General features: G+C 40.5%; 2 protein-coding genes across 2 annotated transcripts; both read right to left on the bottom strand.

Moving 5' to 3' along the window:
• Positions 1 to 1,183: 1,183 nt before the first annotated feature.
• On the bottom strand, positions 1,184 to 7,605 carry slc25a33 (solute carrier family 25 member 33). Its single transcript, XM_026153929.2, has 7 exons — positions 7,386 to 7,605; positions 5,475 to 5,648; positions 4,270 to 4,347; positions 3,056 to 3,156; positions 2,793 to 2,859; positions 1,815 to 2,095; positions 1,184 to 1,702 (listed from the first exon to the last, which is right to left on the bottom strand). Exons 1-7 carry the CDS (start codon positions 7,424 to 7,426, stop codon positions 1,503 to 1,505), a joined length of 942 nt encoding a protein of 313 aa, XP_026009714.1. The 5' UTR covers positions 7,427 to 7,605; the 3' UTR covers positions 1,184 to 1,502.
• Positions 7,606 to 11,257: 3,652 nt separating this feature from the next.
• spsb1 (splA/ryanodine receptor domain and SOCS box containing 1) lies at positions 11,258 to 20,483 on the bottom strand. The gene is made up of 3 exons (XM_026154642.2): positions 20,326 to 20,483; positions 15,953 to 16,833; positions 11,258 to 12,799 (listed from the first exon to the last, which is right to left on the bottom strand). The coding sequence occupies exons 2-3, from the start codon at positions 16,644 to 16,646 to the stop codon at positions 12,672 to 12,674; spliced, it is 822 nt and encodes a 273-aa protein (XP_026010427.1). The 5' UTR covers positions 16,647 to 16,833; positions 20,326 to 20,483; the 3' UTR covers positions 11,258 to 12,671.
• Between the last annotated feature and the right edge of the window lie 2,766 nt (positions 20,484 to 23,249).

Genomic DNA, 23,249 nt, shown 5'->3' with positions numbered 1-23,249 from the left:
CTGAATGTACTTTTACTAAAAATCCAATTTGAGTTCTCTGAAATTAAATAAAAGCTATAGTTTGATGACATGAATTTCTCTCTTTGGTCAATTTATTTATCCAGCCCAATGAGGCTGTGGTAAACATCTTGATGTGTACATGACTTAAATTTCACTGCCTTTAAGTAGTGCTTTATTTGTGTTTCAACATCTGTTCTGAATGTCTTTAACATGCTCGTTAAACGCTCTCATTTTTATAATATAAAAATAAATAAAACTAAACACCTTCAAAAGTGAAACAAGCAAACACACTCTGGGAACTAAACTAGAACAAAAAACCCAAAAACCACATGCATGCAGACTTCCCCTAAACTGGTGGTTCTCAAACTTGTTCTGTTCACACACTAGAATTTTTGGCAGTCAATAACAATTAAAAAAAAAACCTAAAATGTAAAAACTGCCCAGATTGAATTAAAAACAAACTTGTTTATTTCTCCCCAGGTTCTCTGTGTACCCACTCGCATTTGTTCCCCATCACAGTTTGAGAACCACTGCTTAGATCTATCATCACACAGAACAGTCTCACTGGCTGATTAGTCAACACCAGTGACGCTTTTTTGGCCATTGTTATGGATGAACACATACACAACATCAGGCTTTACTCAGACACGTAGACAATAAAACACAAGATGATCGCACACAGGGTAGACTAAATAAAGCGACACTTTCGTGTTTACTCGTAGTCGGCTCAGTGCCTCGTTCAGTCCACTTAGTTTGAGGGATTTTTTTGTATCGTTGCGCAGAAAAATGCTCATACTTCATGCTTTATCCTCGTTAACAGATAAGGCAGATTTTTACAACACAACTATTTTGTCAGCCAACTGATGCATTTTATTGAGCCACTGGTCAACTAACCATCCATGTTTTCATTATATTGCAAAAGGTGCCTATTTTCTCTTTTCCACAAAAGAAAACATACAGTTAAGTCTGTATATGTGTAATATATTAATGAAAAAATATGATACATTTCTCTGTTAACTTAAACTTTAAAGCCAGCAGATTGTGGCAAAGTATAACAAGAACCGAAAATAATCTAGAACTGCACTTTTCAGTGCTTCTCAATAATATTCCTTCAAACCTGTCAAATCGTGCATGCTGGTGGAATTTCCACTGATACAAGGAAACAAACACGATCCAAAAACAATAACAGAACAAAAATAATTTAATTAACTTAAAGTTAGTCCTCAGAGAAGATGACCTTTTTCCACAGGTTTGGAGGTTCAATGAGTACCATGACCTCTTGTGTATTTTTAACAAGCTAACAATATGTCAATAAAATGTTGTGTTTAGCTCTTTGGACGACAGTACAACCTGCTTTAGTTCCATCTTGAGAGTCTTTGTAGCACCACATCAAAAAAAAAAAACTATGTGCTGCATTTTCAAAAGTCTATAGGCCCAGTGTGCTTTGGGTTCTGCGTGACATCCACAGTTCGTCAGGAAAATCCCCAGTTTCAAACATGTCTTTACTTGGAGTCTCCCAGCAGATGGACAATGAGTTCATATGTGGAGAGGACGATGGCTGTGTTAGGGATTTGCCTAATTAGCTGTGGAACGAGTCCTCTATAAAAAGCTGCATAGCCTTCTTCCACTGCTATTAACCTCCCTGTCTGGAAAAAATACTTGTACTTGCTGCCTTCCTCGCGCAGCCTTGTCCGAATGACCTCTGTGGGGACACACAAGAAGAATTGGAAAAGGTTAACTATTAAGTTTCCTCTTCTCTGACGTTAGTTATGTTGTAATAGGTAAACAATGGGTGTGGGTGTGTGTGTGTTTACCGTGTGGGTAGGCTATGCAGGATGCACAACCCTTTGAAAAAGCAGCTGCCATCATGAGGCTGAGGAAGTCTGACGCTCCTTTCTCCTTTTCACCGTTAGGCGAGCTGAACTGCCTCTTGGCGAGTTGTTTCTTCAGTGTCTCATAGATGAGGAAGCAGATCATTGTTTCTGAAATGCCAGCGTAGGACGCAGTCAGGCCACGGTAGAAGCCCCGGACTCCCTCTGTTTTGTAAACATATCGAGCACACTGCAGTGCATTCATCTTCTTCTCTCCTCTGGCTCTGAAAAGTTAAGACATGCTCATTAGTGACAAAAATCACATGTGGTGAAGGGGTTAATGGAACAATCATGGTTTTTTTAGTCATCCGTTACAAGTATCACAAGACACCAGAGGCCAAGAACTGGAATAAATAAAAAGTTGAAGTCATAATGTAAAGTTACAAAAGAACAATTTTCTTATTGTGTGAATGCTTAGTCAACTGTACACTGAAGCATCATCGAGTTTCCTTATTGGGATGAACAAGCAGCTGGTCTAACCTTGACTGAATGTTGCTTTAAGTTATTAAACCCTCCTTCAACAAGCTGCTCTTTGTGTTACAAGATATGAGTTTTCTCTTCAAAGACAGCCTGAACAGACCTGCTCCTGTGACCTCACATGATACTACTGCCCTGTACTTGGCAATGCAAATATGGACTCCTCTTCTGCGTGCAGGTCAGTGCGTCAGCAGTGTGTATTTATGGAGCTGGGTCACACGCTCAGCCTCGTGCACTGCAGAACCCAAGGACAGTACCAAGAAGGTAGGCTCAATTTAAAGGTTTCTGTTAAGGTCACGGTATATGGAGTACATTCATACCCACTGAGACTCTGGAATAGGCCAGACCGTTTTACACAGATCTGAAACTGAACACTACGGTGTCTAAAGAAAAACTAAATAAATCTTATACATACGAGATAGAAGAAATGAACTGTACACCTACTTTTTCTCCAGCTGCATCCTGGTCTTGACCATCCAGATGGGGTTCATCAGAGAGTTGGTAACAAAAGCTGAAAATAGGAGCAAAATGAGGATATTCAGTATTATCCCTGGACAATAATATATGAAAGTGATCCCATAACAGCAGCCAATGATGAAGCTGTCCACATGATATACAAATATAAGTGATAACATTTTTGCACAGAACTGAAGTGCGTTACATTTTACTAATGTTAATGACACGCATGTCAAATTTAGAAGTCTCACCTGCAACACCAGCAGATGACATGTGTACCAATCCACTATTAGGGACAAACAGCCCATTGAACAGCTCTTTAGATTTCGAGTATGCAGCAAAGTAGATGGCTCTAAAAAACACAGAAACACAGACTGTTAAGAACTCTGCACAGAGGCATCAACGTGCTTATTTATGGATGCCTTTTTTTAAGAAAAGTAAATGTGGTTTCATAACAATTATGTAATGACTCCATTCAGGCTGCTGTGAGCCTTTGACAGTGCGCATCCAGAGCAATCTGTTCCCTGCCCTCTCTGCTTGGCTTCTGGAACACACAGTCATTGCACCAGAACGAGCTGAATAAGCACTGGGCACAACATATGCCCACAGAGCTGCTCTGAATATCAGCTGGCCTGAAGAGTGGAGAGACAGTGGAACTACTGACCAAAGGATAATCCTGTGGTTACTAATTAACCAACAGGGAAAAGTACCTGTACTAATCAATAACCTTTTTCACTTTAACATAGTCTCAAAGTCTAATCGGCTTTTAGGGCATAAGTATTATGACGATTCATTTCACACTTTTATTGCTGTTGTGTAGCAAAGTTTACATTCAACACTATCAGCTCCGGGGAAACAGGAAGAAGTACTGACTCTTTGCTGACACTAAAAATAGAACAAATGGCATGTTGTTTCACAGCCAACAATATCAACATATTCTCGCCACAGCATCTGTTAATACCAAACCTCATTCACAGAAGCCCATTTATCTAGAGTTTAAACAATTACTAATGTATAGGCAGCCCGCCCAGATGAGCAAAACAGCTCAGTCACGAAACCGAGGCAGGGGGCAGACAGACTCGGAAGTTGTTGGCATGATAACGGCTTCCTGTTTATAGACAGTTTGTTTTCAACCACGAGAAGAGAAACATAAGCAGGGTCTCCTCCTTTTTGTTTTTGGTTAGAAGTTGTGGTTTAAAACACTCTGAAGTGTCTATGCTCATTAAAAACTGCAAACTCAGAAATAATTGCTCCATTTTACTTCCTCTGCTTTGTTTATTGTTTCTGAAAAAGAAAACATCTCATTGTGCGTTTAGCTGCCAACAGGAAGTATCACTAATACAGAAACTTTTTGTTGAGACTTTAAAATAAAATAAAAAAAATGGAAAGAATGTGGTGACAGATGAAAAAGAAAAAAGAAAAAGAGCCACTAACATGTGAACGGTTAACATTGAATTCATTGTACCTTGAAGGGGCAACACCCACAAGGTTCGGACCCAGTCCACGGAAAAGAGATCTTGGTCCCTCTTTTTCAAGAATGGATCTAAAACAGAAGCAAAGGACCACCAGACATTAAAGACAGATTTATTGAATGACCTTTAAAAAAAAAAACAAAAAAAAACCCCTTGCACTGCCACACATGTTAAACTGTCTCCATATTTGCTGCAGCAAGTGTCTGTGCAGGGTTGTTCCAGGTTCTATTAGGGGATTTAATCTGATAGCTGCAATCGTGATCCTGCAATCGCTCTGAGTGTTACACCAGCCCAGTTCACTTGAGCTGGTACTGAACCCAGTCCATCTGACAGCGTTTCACTTGTCACGTCGACGGTGTTCCCAGTGTTTTTTTTAAACTCTTTGAAGGAAATTTGATCTCTATGTGACAGTCTACTCTGTGTGGGACTGACCAAAGAGGGAGGCTACAACTTCAGTGTGGGTTATTTTCTGTAATGTAAACCTAGTCAATCAAGCAGGGTCCATGCATTCCACTCCTCTCATTAACACTCAAAACCTCTACTCAGTGAGAAGAGATGTTTATGTCTTACAGAATACGCAGTTTTTATAGCCTACTGCTGAGGCCGACACCAGTCTCGACCTGTTCAGTCCTCGGAGTGTTATATAAAGTTGATGGCACTGTGGTTAAAACCTCCCCACTGGAACTGCTTCTAGTCTTTCCCAGCCTCAAGCATATTCATTAAAGGACCACTTTAATGGACGCCATAAAGACTGGTTTTATCCATATCTTAAAGCTTCATAGAAAAGGACTGTTCTGTCTCTTCAAAAAGCTGGTAAAATGGAGTTGATAGGAGCAGGATACAGTGCCCCTAATCCCCACTTAATATAGGACAGGATTAGAGGCATCGTTTTAAGACTACGAAAGCAGAAAGCAAATGACAGCCTCCCAACCCACTTCCACAGACCACATAAGAACCTCACAGGAGTTTATACAACTATTTGACTCAAACATTACCACACAAACACTTTACATCGACAGGTCAGGCAAGCCTAAATACACAACAGTTGTGTGCCAACACAAATAATAATAAAGTACCCAACGCGTCACAAAGGAACACACTGTCCTAATTTGCAGGTAGGGAAATTCAAATGCCGCAGGGAATGGCTCAGACAGGTTGCTGCAGCTCCATTTGCCTGACAACAACACAAACATCTTACCTTAGGACCTGCAGCAGTCCAGGTGTGACACCCCCTGGTCGGATAACCCCCGTGCCACTCAGGGTGCCAAGTTGAACCTGGAAGACAGGCCGGAGGGTGAGGCCTGAGGACTGCAGCCGTGTCTTCAACACCTCCAGGGGACAGGTCACGATGGCTCCCATTGTACCACTACACCTGCACATAGAAAAATCAGGATTATTGGCCTTAGGACGTTTAATATTTTGCAGAGCAGAGAAGGTGATACTTCCTCAGTCCATCTATTAAATGACAGCCAACCTGCTTAGAGTAGTGAGAGTCTATTTTTTTTGGCCATACTTTGACTGAGTAGAGTGTTTTTATAATAAAAACAGCTTAAGAGCTTACTGGGCCAAGTGCAATGAACATCTACGGTCAAAGAACAGGTCATTTAGTCTGCTGTGGAAACACTGTGCGTTAACCCGACACATCTGGCAAAGGAGTTTTACAGCTCAGACTGTTTAATTACACTTGGAAAAGTGCACACAGTATTCTCATTAATTTCTGCACAAACTATTTATTTAGGTCTTTATAGCATTCTCTGGTGCAGCTTTATTAAACGTGTAACCTTGTCATTGACAAGCTTAGAAGTCTAGAAGAGATTAGATTAAGCTTCTCTGTGTCTGAAGGACAGAGTCAAACATCTTAGCAAAAGTAACCCCTGACCCAGTTGTGCATTCTCTGTTCACTAATCATTCATCCTCCCCTGTTGGGGTTGCACAGAAAAATCTACTCTTGCATAGGTAGACGTTACGTAATCAACAAACACACACATACACGCAACCCTGTTGAAATAAAGCGTTGGAGAGCTGCTTCGATCATAACCACAAAGATGAGCCACCCAGGGAAATGGATAGAACAGTGCGCACAGTTGATATTACCAGCTCGACTTTAAACAGAAAAGGCTGGCTTAAAAGCTCAGCCGGCATCCCCACTTTAATGTATAATGTCTAATGTAAATTCAATTTTCATTGTGTTTTCAAGACCACATGTGTATCACTGGGCATTTCACAAGCCAAGATCAGTAAATACCCTTAAGGCCAGCCGTAACAATTTCAAGGGGAAAATGGCGTCATTAAAAAAACAAGCCAATGATGTTACACGCGACCTTAACACTAAGCCGATGCTACACGGCTTCTCAATCTTAAATATTATCAGCCTAATTACAAAAAAATACTCAGAATTTGAACAGCTGGTGCTGGCATCGCTAGTATTGATGTATGTCCAGCTTTTCAGGATTACATAGCACAGAAGGACATGACAGAGCTAAAGGCTCTCCTCTCGTGACTGCACCACAGGCGTCACAAACGCGACGACACGCTTACATATAGCCGCAACTTCACAATATCGACACACGCTTCACAATGTTAGTTTTTACACAGTGTAAAATTTTAAACACGATGTTATCATCCTCAAAAATATTACGACATCCCACAATTCCAAACGTTTTAACATCCTAATGCTAACTAACAGTAGCTAACCGGCATTAGCAAACTTCTGCACGCTAGCTCACCCACGGGAATAAAAGCCGGGGTTTTCATTGTTCACCGCGGCGTTACCTGGATTATTAGTCTAAGATATGGATTGGTAACACAAACGTTGCTCGCCTCTTTTATGTAGTTACTAAAAGACACAAAAAGCCCCACCGCTGAAGTGAAAATAGAAACGTGTCCGACTATAATTAAATGGTCACGAAGTACAGACACGAGCTAGCTCCTGTTTCTGTTTCAGCATGTTGTGGCTGTGGGCTCTCACATATAACAAATGCCTTAAATTAATCATGTTTAAAGTAGTTATATAGCTATTAAGTAACACGTTGCCCAAGCTTCTCGTGTTGTATTAACATGTGAGCTATTAATACCGTGAATTTGAAGCGAAAGCATTAATGAGACTTACCCCCCGGCGAAGAGATGCAGCAGCGTGTCTTTTTGTGCCATATTTTTCTTTGTTTTCAGAAGTCCAACATATTTTTATCACTTTTTCGAACAAAGTCGCGCTTGTACCGAGGAGAACACACTGCTATGGTTTTATGTTCCCAGTCTGTTCCTGTTCGTCTTCCTGCGTCCCTCTACAGGCTTAGTGGAGCGACAGGGTGACCTGAAGAGCCGATCGTGCTGACGTCAGAGGGCGGGCTGGTGGGTGTTGTCCGTGACGTAGGCCCATGTGTTCGCCCTCCCTGCGCCTTTGCTTGTTTCAAGTTATTATTATTCAAATTATTATTACATAAGTACTGGTCCTACTACTGGCATCAACAGCAGAAATCGATGCCTCCTGACTCCAACAAAAACACTTTTGTGTTACTTTTGCTCTTCATTGGGGAATTATAGTTTATGACTCAAACCAACTCTTTAGTGGGTGCATAGGTGGAGGTATGCTCTGAAAAAAAGAGGAATCAAAGTCAGTATAGAAGCAAGGCATAAGACAGAAATACCGAACATGCTAATCTGTAAACATATCACAGACCAATTATCTAACATTTGCTACCTCAAGCTTCTGCACATGTGCCTGTAACGAGCCTGGAAAGAGGGATATAAAAAGTAAAAACAACAAGTCTTTATCAACAGGAAGACCTCTGAGTTAACTCAAGACAAAATATCACTTAATGGCTGTATACTATAGATATGCAGCGTTGTGGCATGAGCCATCCACCCATGTTATAGTGTGCAGTAATACTTTACTGCAGCTGTTCTTACACTGAGGACAGGTAGCAGAGAGAGTTTGTAACCTTGTTTTGCACCTTGCGGGCTGTTTGTCTGTGCAACAACATTTGTCTCTCTGCCGCAACGTCGTCAAACCAGACTCACTGGCACATTTTGTCATGTTTTAAATTGCTTTTGCAAACCTGTATTGACATGTTTTTGTTATTGACGTGAGAGCACTGACACTGGAACTTAGCTTATACTTGCTATTTCCATGTTTTTTTAGTCTTCTTATTATTATTTACTTATATGTATTATTATTTCATTTGGGTTATCAACAAATCATGCTAACTTTGATTGGAAGAAAATGAGGCAGCCTCTGGCACAAGGTGCCCTGGAGATCATGTCACTTCCTACGTCTAATTTCACAGACAAATATATTTTTACTATGCTGAATTTATTGGAAAGCCTTAGTTTTTTTAGGTCTGTTACCGTTTCACAGTTGGGGCCCAGAGAAGTTAGATTAATCAGTTTTCATTGCACAAGCATAGATTCAGTCCAAAGTGCAGGAACACAGGAACACATTTGCGTAGGAGCGTTTTGTTTTTCCTCTTTCATGTCCTATAAATCATCTTCTGGCCTACCCACTTTGACAGGTAGTTTTAAAAGGGTTGTGCAATCTGATACTTTGAATTAGAATGAGTCTCATTAGAGAAGTTTTTAAAAAAAAAATCAAAACCACCAACTGTTTTTATGGTTAGTTATGTACTGCGAATGCTGACATCAAGTGACCAGTTGCAATAAATGCATATTTGGTGTGGCTGTTCATAGCTATAAAACCCATGTTTGCTTTGATTTCTTTATTTCAGGTTTTTCTAATCAATTTTACTTTAATCTTTAAAACAGGTTGTTCACTATCACACTAACATTTCTAGCATTTCTAAGCATTCTAAGCACAAATCAGTCTTCTTTTGTTGCTAAAAGAGCTGCTTAATAAGGTATGTTCTGTATAAAAAAAATTAAATTAAATTAAAACCTCTTCATGCACTGGAGGGTCTCGGTTTGTGCGTCAAAGAAACGGTCACAGGCCTCGGAGACTGATGCAGTCTTGAAAGTTAAATCCCACCCACACCCATCCCACCACTGCCTGCTCCCGACTTTACTGGTTTTACCCATTACCATTTAAAGCACCATAGTATGGCTAAAATCTTTCAAGTAAATCAGCTCAGTAACTTAGCTTTAAATGCAAATTTTAGGAGAAGCTTAAGATGTCCCCCATGGTTTATCATATACAGCAGCGGTCCCCAACCCCCGGGCCTCGGACCGGTACCGGGCCGCGAGAGTTGAGGCTCAGGTGTGAAATGTATAGTTTTCAGGGTTTTTATCGGTTTTCAGCATTATTTTGTTATCGTTTTTATCGTTTACTCTGTTTTCCTGGGTCTTTTCACGTGTGTTATGAATAAATTTTCTTTTTTTCGGTACCGGTACTAGTTTTATTTTGTTATATTTATCCGCGACACCTTAAACGCTGGTCCATGAAAATATTGTCAGGAATAAACCGGTCCGTGGCGCAAAAAAGGTTGGAAACCGCTGATATACAGTATGTATGTGTGTGTGGATGAGCTGGATTCTACCAAAAGTCCAGTGTTGAGCTGTGGCAGCATTCTCACTAAAGACAGGACAGTGGATCACATGAGCCAGTGTCTCAGATCCTTATAATGGCATCCTGTTTTCTAAGAACTTAGACAATCCATGAGTCAGTTTCTGGATCTCTCAGGTTATGCAGAACAAACCTTCTTCTTCTTATCTAGCATTGGATTGTCATAGTGTACAATGTTAATTTAACTATTAATCTTCAGTTTAACTTCAAGATTAAAAACTTTTTAAACACTCTTTTTTTATCTTAGCTCATATCTTGAATTGCCTCGTTGTTGAAAGCTTACACAAGTAAACTTGTTTTTCTTGTTGTTCCACACAGGTGATTTCCATTTATCCGGCTGATAAGACTTCACATCTGGTCCAGTGAGGTCACAAAAGTCTGTTTACTTAGTACTAGAGTGCAACACTTCCTGCCACAAAAACAAAGACAAAAACAAAGAAATACACAAACAAAAATACTCTTAATCTTTAGCCTTGATGCAGTCATTTGTAATTAATATCATTAATAAAGGCTCGTGATATCCATGTCTCCCAGGAAGCCATCGCAGTGTGACATTAGCTCAACACACAACTACTTCTCTCTGAATCAGCGAAATGGAATTCAGCCATTATTAATGTCATTATATACACTCATGTTTTCCTACCTGTTCACTAAAATCAGTCCCATCTGAAAGCCAGCACATAAGAATACAATCAAATTTGCCGCTTGTAGTATTTTTACCTACTAGGCATAAAAAGTATAGGATCAATGGAATACTCAAATCTAACTGGGAGGACATAAGTGTTCTTTCATATCTGCAAGTCATTTCAGTAATTGGATTCACAGCAGCTATGTTAACATTAAACAGAGAAACCCTAATTAATGACATAAATGAAGGTTCTGTTGTTTAGGAACAAAACATTAATTATTGTGATTAGTAACACAATTACCTGTTTCATGTCAGAAAAACAGGTCCAAACATAGACTCAGTGGACACACCCACGCACTGCTCCACACACTGAGACCAAACAGTGAAAACACCTGTGTGGGAGGATGATGGTAATGTAGCATCCGTTTGTTTCCTATTCTTTCCTTAAGCATCCAGTGACAAAGCTATTCCAAAATGACTGAATGATTTATTTACAAATCCATTATATTTTAGATAGGAATAACTAAACAACTCTACTTCAGTTTATAATGACACCATCTCTGCTCCCTTTATTTTAATGGTTAATCTCCATCAAATGAGTTGGAGACAGCAAATCTCAGTACTCTGTCATCTAAGTGTTAAAACGGTCTCATTCTTAAAAAAAACAATTTTTTTAAAAATTAAATTTTTTTTTAAAGAATTATTAAAGTAAAGAGACCTAATAATGACCATTAGTTACAGTACTTCTAATGTAGTTTCCATACTGTGAACACAGCCAGGGAGTTTGTAGAGTACAGGAGATTGTACTGCTTTGGCTGCAGTTAAAACAATGCACACTATATAATTTGAAATCATCTTTAATAGATACTTACAAACAAATCTACAACAAGAAGTACAAATAAAAAAGGAAGCTGCAAGCAAGGAAAAGTGAAGTGTGTCCACGTTCAGCTGCTTCCTGAATGTGTGTCACATTTGCACATTTAAAAATACTAGCGACAACAGGTCTATGATATTTGCGTTGGCAATTTGACCTTTTATTACATTTGTGCAGCACGTTGAAGATTGTCATTTTTTATCTCAGTACAGTGCCTTAAAACTTTAGCTTGTGAATTCAGGCATCTACATAGCCCATTACCTCAAACTCCCCTTGCCCCTCTTTTTTAATGTAATAAACACAAACACTACATCAATGGTTCTCAGCTATGAGCCAGTGGGACCCAAGAGTCAGTCAGCTGTTACACTAAAGTAGCTATTTCATTTGTTTTCCCCATTACCTGGCTTAATTTGTGCAAACCAGTGAAGTCATCCGATGAAGAGACTGATTTAAAAACAAAAAAACAAAAACAAAAAAACTCTTGGGCCTCAACGGCATGTGGTTGAAAACTACTGCACTACAAGAAAGCAGGAGTGATAAATGATAAAAAGACGTGACTCTATTGAGAAAACAATTCCTGCAGATGCATGCTACAAATAATCACAGTGACATTATATTTCTGTTAAAATTACTGCTGATCGCATTCCTGTCGGATGCCTGATGGCTAGTGATGCGGCCCTTTTAGATCACAGAAACCTGATAGCACAGTGAGAGGTCAGAGCAGCTCAGGGGCCTCACAGTGCACTAACCGCACTGCACTACAGACGCTCTCTATGGAGTGGTAAGCATCTCTTTTCTGTGTTGTGTCTGGAGCACTTTTTTTTCCTTTTTCTAATCCACTACCACTTTTAAAATCTTCTGATTTCTAAAAACAATTCTGTTATAATGCTCAATTTAAGTTGTTTTACAGATTGATATGTGCTGCCACCTTGTGGTCAGATACAGGCAATGCATTGCTGAGCCAATTCATCACTAGGTGTTTTAGTACTACAGCGTATCACATTTCTGAGCCTGCAAGCCATTAATGCATAAATCAGAAAGTCTGGAGGTCACAGCAGAGGTACTGACCACTTAACTACCTTGACCACAGCAACCTACAAACTGGTGACTGCCAGGGCATCGCCTGGATCAGCGTGTGCATAGTGCTCAGTGATTCCTGATTTGATAAAGTTAGATAATACAATTGAGAAAGAGTCATTAAAAACAAGATAAGAAACTGAAAAGGAGTCCAGCCACTGACATGGAAGCGTACTCATAGAATCATGAGGCTGATTCAGTCCTGGAGGCTTGAGCAATGCTGTCAAACAGGTTTAACCCGAGAATGATCCCAGAGAAACAAAGAAATGAGGGTGTGCTCAGAATGTTGTGACTGTCGGCGGCGTCATTGGTAGAGCAGGTAGTTCTTGAGAGAGGCTGGCAGGGGTAGTCTATGGATTTCACTCAGACGCTCTCTTCCTAATGCCACCCTCACTGAACGCCTACACAGGTCCATCAGAGAGAGCGGTTCAGCTGGGGGAGAGAAAGAGGGTGATAAAGTTAAAATTATGCATTTGCAGAGACAGAAGCTAATTTCAGGAGCATGTATAAGTCGAGCAAAAAGGCAGCGTGCATATCGTGTCATGTCCAATAACATTGTTTTAACCGGAGGCTGCTGCTCTAGAGAAGGCAGCAGGTTCAGTGGACTGTAGCCAAATTTTGAGCTCTAACCTTCCCCCTCAAAAACTAATTATGTCTCCATACATCAGTCATTATGATGTTCCACATTTGAGCTTAAGTTTTTTAGGCTTGAGATATTCAAAGGCACTTCACACCATCAAAACATGCACTCTGAAATAAAATGGATGATTTCTAACACAGTATTAACACATCTGGGATCCACACATGCCCCATGGACAAAAGAACACTGCAAATGCAGTTCAGCTGTTTATATGACAGCTTACACAAGTTAAATAGTAGAGTACACCATAATGCATCTAAAATATTCCTTTAAAAAAAACAACAAAATCTATTGATCACATATTTGGCTTTTGTAGGGCTAGCTCAATTCCACTTCTGCAGGCAGAAGGTCAAGAATCTGTCAGCAAGCCTGATGCAAACAAGAGTTGCCCACAGACAAGTTGTTCCACATTTATGACACTGCCCTCTGACGACAGTAAGCAGCTACAATATATAAGTGCATGCAAAACTGCATATGACCAATGCACAACCATGCCTGTCCCATAAGAATCATCTGGTAATACAGGCAGTTTTTTTTTTGTTTATTTGGTTTTTTTTTGTTTTTTTTAAGAGTAATGGAGGTAGCAGCAGGAGAATGAAGTTTCTGATACAAAGATTCTAGGTTATTTAACTTTACTGCCTACATTTCACTTCGTGAGCAACAACATATACGCCGTCTCAGTTTATTTAAAAGACAAAAGTCTTCAGTGCCAAATACTGGTACACTACAGTTTTTGTCATATTTTAAAATGTAGAACATAAAATGTGTATGTGCGGAACAGATGGGCAAAAGACCTGCAACTGACAAATAAAGGCTATCTCATCTCAACTTTGCAACTCTAGTATACGTATTTTCTCCAGGTTTGGACTTGTTTGAGACAACAAAAAGTGTGGACTTCAGCTGCTGTGGCAGCTCTGCACATTGGATCAAGTCACAAGATTAACTACATATAATGATACCAAGTGCGTTTAACAAGACTACTTAAGATTAGAGATCTCCCTGCTCCAAATACAACAGTTAAAAAAAAAAAAAATCATCAACTTCAAAGAGGCTTTTATGTATATGACAGTTTCTTTTATTCAGGCTGAAACTAGGTCAAGAGATCTGAGCTCAACATAAAAATCTAATGAGCACAGAACACTTGGGACATCCGGGTAGTACAACATGTTTCAATAAGCACCATCTTTCCTCACTGAAACCTCATGAGCCAAGGAATAACTGGGATTAATCCAACTGGAGTCATTTCTTATTATTTGTCTGATGGGACAACTAGCATGTTGTTTTTTGTACACTTACATAAAGGATCACCTGGTTCTGATTAAAAGCAAGCCAAAGTGCAGGCAATGACAAGAAAGGGAAGTTTGCAGCATGTCTGTTCATGCACTAGTTCAGCATAGGACACAGCTGTCTGAGGTAATCTCAAGACAACACCTCAGACAAGGGATACATAAGAAACTGATTTTGTCAAATATGATACCATTCGCTCATTCAGGCATAACCATTAATCCATAATTGAGAAATGCGGATTAGAAAAATGACTAAATCTGCAAAGCCTAACACAGGGTACCTTTACCAAGAAAATGAAGTAGACAGAACAACCAAAACACGAAGACAGTGTTGTCATTTTCCCCGATACCCATTAGTAGGTTTCCCCATGTAGGTGAAATGGCAGACAGCGGAACAACTAGAATACCTACAGAAAATGTACCAAACCAAAAACATTGAAGAAAAAAAAAAAATCCCCATTCTGAGCTGGCAAAGAGGGAGGATTAAAAACTGAAAGTAAGACAAAGGCAACCTCAGACAGATGTTAACTTGATGGAGAGAGCTCTGGGACTTGACAGGAGTTTGCTATGTACTCTATTAACCTGAGAAACCTGCAATTTTAATATAAAACAGATTTCCTCTTACAATGCAACATGTAGCTTATGATACGCTTGGAATTAAGTTTTTATTTGCCCGTCTCTTTAAAATCTGGCCATGAAGAGGGCAAAATGTAGTTTACTTGTCACAAAATTAATTTTGGTCAAAGTTCATTTGAAACAAAGAACTGCTTAAAGTGAACTTCTGAAACTTTTTATTTGTTGTCTCACAAGTCCTCACTCTCCTGTCTTTGCTTTTGTTACCTTTGAAAAAAATGTTACCTTTGACTGCTTTTGTTTGCACTTTGTGTTTACAAATCTTTCTCCTTCTTTTGAACAAACAAAAAAAGAGTCAATAAATGAATGAACTAAGCATATACCACACCTTTTTAGTGATAGCTGACTACTGGTAACTACTTTTTAATCACACTAATGGTCGAGAAGCTGCCATGCAGGGCCTGATACTTTGAGCAGCTTGACATTGGTGGCTTGTCTAAGGATGATTCTGTATTTCTACAAAGGGACCAGGAATTGAAACACCAGCCCTGTGATTTGAAGACAACCTGCGCTTGTGCCTCTTCTGAAGTAGACAAAGACAGAGAGAGAGAGACACCACATACTTATATATAAATATATTACATTTCTACTTTAGAGTGATCCAAAATTGTTTACCAAAACTGAGACATTTCCTATTGCTGCCAGAGTGGATGCAATGTCAGACTTTAATAGTGATTTAACTTCCATTTTATGTCTGATATCAGGCAAATTAAGCCAGAGAGGCATCTATATATAAATTTCTAAGTAATCTGGACTGAACAGCAAGATAACACACTGTGTAATGATATATGTACTGTTTTACATAACATTTAGAGAGGTAGCCACACAAATACAGTAATGCTACTCTTTGGTAACATGGCCTGTTTAGACACTGGGACAAGCCCTAACTGTTAAACCTCTTTTTATTGCATCAATAAATCCTCCCACTGGTTAGGTGAGCTCAGTAAACAAGAGATCACAATGACACAGCTGAACATGACAGACAATCTGAACGGGAGTAATATTTAATTTAAAATTCATACTTACGATCAAGTCCATTTATGTACCGGATTCGTATTTCACAGTGTCCCCACACAGCACTCACCACAGGGTACAGCTTCCTGCCTTTAAGTCCTCTGAATGCCACCCCTAAATAATGTCCATCTACTATATAACCAAGAGTCCCCTCATCCATGTCCAAGACTACTAAGAGAGAGTCTGGTATTATGAAGGTGTCGTCTGGTTCAAGGAAGGCCGGGTAGGGTTTTGCTGGGTGATTTTTGCCATCGTGGTAGAGTTTACTCCTGCACAGGTCCCAGCCCCAGGATTCAGCATTACTTCCTACCAAAGCTGTGTAGCCCACTGAGTGTAGAGGTGCGTCACTTGTAGCCACTCCGACCACAGCGTGTGTACCCCTTTGGCGCATGGCCCAGCTTATCTCCCACACATGCAGTCCCCTTGTGTAGCCAACACGGCCCCGGATGGCGTCCGTGCTCTGCGCAACAGGGTGCCGGTGGAACACCAGCTTGTTGTCATCTTTGACGAAGACGTTGAGGGAGCGGTCATCATTGTTCCACGAGTGTTGGACCTGGATGTCCAGGCTCGCGGGTGGCATGTCCAGCAGCAGATCCAGTCGTGATGGCTTAGTGTGATTCAGGGCCTGTAGCTCCAACTTCAGGGGGCTGAATGCTGGATCCCGCATATCGATGGTTTTAATGCCACCTGGGACTTTCTGCCCCATGCTACAGGTAGATATAGCAGCTCGTTCTTCCTCCTCTTCCTCCCCCCGCTTCCTCAAAGACTAATGGGGGGAGTAATCAGCCACAGACCCTCTATTCCAGTGTCCTGCGGTCACCTAAGATGCAGGTTTGTCCTTTTGCTTTGTTAGATGCAGACAGCCAAGGCCAGATGACGAGCTGGAAGCCAACCTGATGAGGTCAGAGGAAATGAAAGCAGAACAAAGTTCAAACTAATCTGTTTAAGACAATGACAGCATTAGATAAAACAAAACATCATCAGGATCCGTATAAGGAAAACAGCAAGTCTTATGTACCCTCAAGAGTGACTTTGCTCTCATGACTGACTGCATTTAACATAAAGAAGGCACTGTCATATGACCAAAGATATAAAACCAAGTACAAGATAACATCATCATACAACAGGAAGCAGGCATCTGTTGACCACAGCCACATTTCTACAACCTTAACAAAAGACATCACTGCCATTCATTTATCTTTAACTTAAAACTCTTCAGCTTTCATACAGTGAGACCAAGGCAGAGTCCCGCCCCCCCCCATCCCATTTAAACCAGTTCAACAGTTTCAGTTCTTATGCTGAGCCAGCCAAGAAAGACAAGACCAACGAGTTCTCATCACTTAGTCAACAGTGTATTTGCTAGATTGAAACGATTTTGTATAATGGATTAGACTCGTCACAGAGAATAGGCTGACCTAGTTAAAGTGGCAGTTTGGACAGCTACAGCTCAACATTTAATAACCGACAGATTATAGATGCCATCTTCAGGGTCTTATAAAACAAATGGCTATATAGGTTTGGGCGAGATGGCAGCATCCCATAAAATCCATGACAGGAAATTTATCCTATTGGTGTTATCACTTTATACTATTAGGAATGTGTCTGCTTAAAACTCTTTTTGATATGAGCACAAATGTATGCTTCAGTTTTATTTTACCCAGAAGTCAACGTTCATCACACTGCAGCAGATAAACTGTGATAATCAGCTTTGAATTTTTGCTTAACTGAATTCATTTATTATAGATGTAGAAAAACAACCACATAATCCGACTATGCCTGTGGCTCGATGTGGTTGTGCAGACGGACAAAACTTGATTTTTTCACATAAATTTAACCGTCTGGATAAAATATAGCTCCAGATCCATGCAGTGTACATAGCTCTGCATGTGTAAGTGGTAAACACCCATGTTATTGTGTTCTCCTTTTGGCTAAGTAATTTAATTTGGGATTACGTTGCACAAACAACATGAAAAACATTCAAGTCTTATTTGATTAGTTGTCCTCAATTTCATGCATTACTTTACCAACATTTCTTGAAAAAGAAAAGTACATCTGAGAACTCACGAAAACTTGACGTTGCCAATTTCGACCATTTATCAAGTGGCTGATAGGCCAACCCTGAATGCAACAAAATGTATGTAATAAAATCAACAGGAGTTTTTGCTCTGCGGCATTACAAATGCGATTAAATCTTCTAATAGTGCTGGCTTTGGAAATGTTAAAAGAGCATAAAAAGCAGCATTCTCCACAGGATAACATGACGCATCAAATGTGAAAGTGAAATATTCCCACAACCTCCACAAACAGGGGGGAAAAAGACAGGAAAAACTCCAGCCATTTCCTATTATATTGCTGTCTAGTCAGAGGGCAACAGGAAAAGCTGTAATAAAATGTCTGGTTTTAAAAAAAGTTTTAGAGAAGCACAGCTGGACAGGAGCTCTTTTGAGGCAGAAATAGTTTCAGCAGAGAAACTGGACAATAAAAGCCTGATGGACTACCTTCTCATTACTGTTAAAGAAAAATGAAGAATTTATGTCTTCAAATTTAATTTTCATACTAGTTTTTCTTTTTACAGCATGAAGCATGTTTCCCTTAATAGGCCCAGAAGCAATCAGTAGCAAGATTAGTTTGGAAATAATATCCCAAAGACATATGTGACTTTTGTGGGCCCAGGTGTCACAGCTGCAGCTTTCTGGGCTTCCCGTTTCTGCCCATGTTGCAGCAAAGCTGTAGAGAGCATTGTGTAATGTGGAAAATGGTGCTGCAGGGAAGGCCACTCTAATTGAATTGTAGACAAGAGTTCATTGAGCAGTGCTTTGGCCTTTCTTCTAATGCAAGTAAACAACCATTTAAATGGGTCATGTCTCTTTAGTGATTGGAAAGCAAGGAGGGAAGAAAAAGCAAGCAGTGGGTGGCCAGCATCTGAATGTAAACAATCTCTTTTTCGATGGCTGTCCAGCATTCATGGAGAGTGAAACATGTTAATTTGCACACTCTCTGTGCCAGGAGTTTACCATCCCCCCCTCCCCCTCCCCCTCCCACCGCACAGGGCCACCTTACAACGCATGCAACATTAGCAGGCAAATCAAAAATGCAAGAACAATAAGAAGTCGTCCCTGATTTCATTTGGACTTCAAAACAAACATACCCACAGGGAGTATAAAAGACGGCTTGTGGAGGGGTGTATTTGGGCTGGGATCCTAGCCTGGGTTTGTTTAGGGTTCGTGGGCCCCCCAAATGGTTTGAAGCTGATTAAAATGCAGAAGGACAGGCCTCGCCGGATTTCCTGAGCCAAGGAAACATTTGTTTCTATCCGGGAAAGTTGATTCTGTTCATCTGGACATCACTGAACATGCATCAAGACACTTGTTTCTATTGTAAGGCTCAATTTAGACCAGGCCCACCTGAACTTAAACCACAGCCTGTTTTTCTGATTTCCTGAATACATACAGGTCAAGCTTTAATAAAGACAGTCATTGTGTCGCACAGGAGTGCATTCAAGAATTTAATATAGTCTGCTTTGTTTTGAGTTTTAACTTTTTGTAGTTTGTCATCACCACGATTTAGCACAACGCTATAGCTAATGCAACCTTACACAGGCATATGAAGATCGCCTTTCAAGTTAGAATATCCAGGTTTTGTTGATTGGTTCATGTCTAACTAAACAGCTTTAAACAGACAGCACACACGTTCTGAAACTGAGGACAGACTATTAGCATAAGAGAAGCCAGGTATAACAATAGTGCCTCTACCTCCAGGCCTTGACTAAACTGGTACCAACACGCATCTACAACAGCCCGAATAAAAACTAAACTTACTGTGTGAAAGTAAAGCGTGCTGGCAGCTGAAGCAGCAGGGTGTGAATGAGCGTATGTAGGCCTTCTGGACACTTATTCCTCAGAGTTTTGCCATGCTAGCTACCGTAAAAGCAGCCTGGGCTTAATAGTTTTAAATGGACCTGGCGACCGTGTGGTCCGAGCTCGTGGAACCGTCCACGCGCAACTACAAACAGAAGAAGCGCGTGAGTCAACCGTTTCTTACGGTTGGCCTTTCTTTAGCTTCGGTTTTTTTTTTTCTTTGTTTACCTGAAACTCGACCGCCTGCGAAACATTTGTTATCCGACAAACAGCAAAAACCGTCGGCGTTAGCTGAAGCAGCTACACAATATGGCTAATGTTAATAAAAGAGAGAAGGGGGGGACGAAGATAGTAACCAGTAAACTGTGTCGCTATGTCTAAACTGGGGGAGGAGGCTTTGCAGGCGTTGTTTTATTTTTTTTATATCAGATATTTAAATGTGATGTAAAGAGAAACACTAGAAGCGAAACAAACGTTTCGACACAGTAAGCACAAAAACACAAGAGGAAAAGCACACGGCAAACACACCTTGTTAAGTTGTGAGGCGGCAGCACAGTGGATGAGACCAGGCACGGCTTCAGCTACTCCATCGTAGTTTTCCTCTTCCTTGTGCTCTTACCTTTTTTCCCAGGCTGGGCATGAATTAGGTGAAATGGTGATGGCTGCTCTCTAGCAGCTCTCGCGTCACGTGGTCAAACGCTCCCAGCTGCTAGACCAGATTAGGACCTCCCCACAGAGCGGCTGCAGCTACAGCAAAGATGGCTTCGTGTTGGTAATGCAGTTTATGCTGATTTTCTTTAGGCCATAAATGTATTCACGAAAAATCTAAAATAATATGCGGTGCCGATATTTAATCCGAAGTGAAGATGTAAACCCAATTATAATATCAGATTCTAATACATTTCACTGCTGATATGAACACTTTCTAGAGAACTGTTTTGTTATGCTAACCTTTCTGGCGTCTTAAGATAGTGAAAAGGTGTATTTTTCATAAGATGAATCCGAAGATATATGTATTTTTTTAAATGGTCCTACAGTCCAGTATCATGGGTTAAATTATTTTAAATTTTTTGTGCATGTGGTCAAAGATGTGTACAAATATAAAAATATTTATCAAATGCATTTACACTCATCACGAGCTTTGCAACTATATTTGTTGAGTACAATAGTCAGACTGGTTTGAGATGATAGCAAGGGAAAATTAAATCATATAACCACTCATTACAACCAAGGTGTGCAGAAGTGCATCTTACACAACACATCAGACCTTAAAGCAGATGGGCTACAGCAGTAGAACACCACACCTGGTGCAGATCCTGTCAGCTAAGAACAGAAAACTGAAGCAACAATTCACCCAGGTTTCCCAAAAGTAGACAACAGATGATTGTGATCACACATGGAAGTTTATGAGGTAGATTTCCTGCCGAAGCATAAACCAGGTGTAAAGCAGCTCTGAAGAACAATCCAGTACTAATAACATGTACCTAACAAAGTGGCAGTGAGTCCATATGTAGATACTAAACAATCATACACCTCATCATGGACTTGAAAACAAAATTTACACATTGCTGTAAATGGAAAACCTACTGAAATGTTCCAGTATAAAGCTAACTTCAGTATAGTTCACCCTTCAGTGTTAAAGAAGTCAAGTAGGACCCCACACATCAACTGTTTATTCACTTTTTGTTTTTTCTTGTCCTGTTTGGGTGTTTTATTAAGCAGAATCACGGTCTGAATGCTTTGTTGTGCCAAACACATTTACTTTGCCAAGAGGAGCGCTGTAGACTCTCTATAGGCTCATCTTCTTAGTCTTTTTTTTTTTTCTTTTCTTTTCATTTTATGTTATTATCCACATTATCTGTGTAGCTATACAGTGCCGGAGCTGGCATGCTATGAGTTCCAAGTTGGAAAAAGAGAAGCATTAACGACATAAAGAGGAGACAGAAACAGAGAGTGAAAAAAAGGAGGGTAGACAAGTCCTTTATTGTTAATTCAGAGCTTATATTTGCTGTTATAGACTTTTCAGAAAAAGAAAGGCATATTTTTCACATGTATGTGCTGGAGGTTTTATATTCAGTCTAAATACTTCTTTATAATGGCTACACCAAACACGAATAATAGGATATTTCTGCTTTTGTGTTCACTTGTGTATCGTTGAACTTAATTATGATGTAATATTTTGTCCTTATGCGTGGATATGTAACAGTGATGGCGATTAACACAGTTAGTAAGTATGCACAGACACCATATGACCGTCATGACGATACTGATGCATTTTCTTCTTCACCTTGACCTTCAGGCTGTCTTTCACTTGGACAGCTTCAAAAAGGAGCTAATGATTTTGAGGTAAGCTGCGGTCCTCGGAGCCATCAGTCAGTGTCGCTCAGTAGGTCGCAAATCATACTCAACTCACTGACACACTGACCCCCCCCCCCCCCCCCCCCCAAGGAAAGTCGTGCGTGTCGACTGATGACTGATTTGTACCAAACATGACATGTATGCTCTTCATACAACCGTCATCTGCTACGCAAAGGGTGCAGTAGCTTCACATCTCTGAAAAGCTCCTGTACAGTGCATGCCACCTATGAATGGAGTGGAAGCGGACCTGCTATAACAGCCTGCACAGAATTTCCTAATAATGTGAAAGTCAGAGCAAACATATGCGCAAATGTTGGGAAACACAAGGACAGTGTTGCCATCTAGTGGATCCTCTGAATACTCACCTTCTGGATGAGGTTTAGAGCATCGCACAGTCTGCACAAAACTCCACATCAGTTACACCTTATTCAGAATAATAATTCACACAGTGGCGCTTGTCCTGATTGCACACTAAAAGCTGCGTGGATGAAAGTGCTAATTAACCATCTTCCTTTTCTTCACTTCCTTGTTAACTTCAGAACTTGTGCATATGTCAAGGCCTGGAATTAATAGGACTTTTTAAAATGACCTTGTTTGTCCACTCTGTGAGGCGTCTGAAGGTAACATGGCTCATTTTACATCCTTGGTGAGGAGCATAGCGTGGCGACTTGAATTACCTTCCCCTCAGCTCGTCTCCCTGTGAAAATCCCATTTTCCCCATACGGTGATGGTGCAATGTGCTGAGCTCGGTGATATCTCAGGGCCCCTCCAAAGTGGAGGAGGGGCGTGCAGACATGCTTACTGCCTCCCTTTTAGAAACCATCATTTCAGCAGGATCGATAGTACGTCCCACTCAAACCATGGCTGCCAGAGTGCTCTGCCTCTGTGTGTGCGGACAGCTGCGCCGAGGCAAGTCCGAGCGAGTGGCTCACGCAGTCAAGGTGAATGATCGCATGCTGCGTCAGACACTCTGCTCCTCACTCGCTCCGAGGTGCAGTTTCTGAGGAGGACCGGTGGGTGGATGCTGTCTTAAAGCATTTGGATGCAGTTGCAGACTACATACTGATGAAGCTTCTGTAGCTATTAAATACTTC

This window comes from Astatotilapia calliptera, chromosome 20 (genome assembly GCF_964374335.1).
Source record: "Astatotilapia calliptera chromosome 20, fAstCal68.1, whole genome shotgun sequence".
In the NCBI taxonomy this organism is placed as follows: domain Eukaryota; kingdom Metazoa; phylum Chordata; class Actinopteri; order Cichliformes; family Cichlidae; genus Astatotilapia; species Astatotilapia calliptera.
Note: the sequence above shows the minus strand (reverse complement) of the source record. Positions and strands in the feature narration are given on the sequence as shown.

Bases quoted from the DNA above. Each gene is read 5' to 3' on its own strand.
- slc25a33 (XM_026153929.2), bottom strand. From the start codon at position 7,426: ATGGCACAAAAAGACACGCTGCTGCATCTCTTCGCCGGGGG. The intron at 5,649-7,385 runs GTAAGTCTCATT...TTCTATGTGCAG, and splicing joins CTGCATCTCTTCGCCGGGGG to GTGTAGTGGTACAATGGGAG. The intron at 2,096-2,792 runs GTAGGTGTACAG...TTAACTTTTCAG, and splicing joins AGGATGCAGCTGGAGAAAAA to AGCCAGAGGAGAGAAGAAGA.
- spsb1 (XM_026154642.2), bottom strand. From the start codon at position 16,646: ATGGGGCAGAAAGTCCCAGGTGGCATTAAAACCATCGATATGCGGGAT. The intron at 12,800-15,952 runs GTAAGTATGAAT...TCTCTCCCCCAG, and splicing joins GTACATAAATGGACTTGATC to CTGAACCGCTCTCTCTGATG.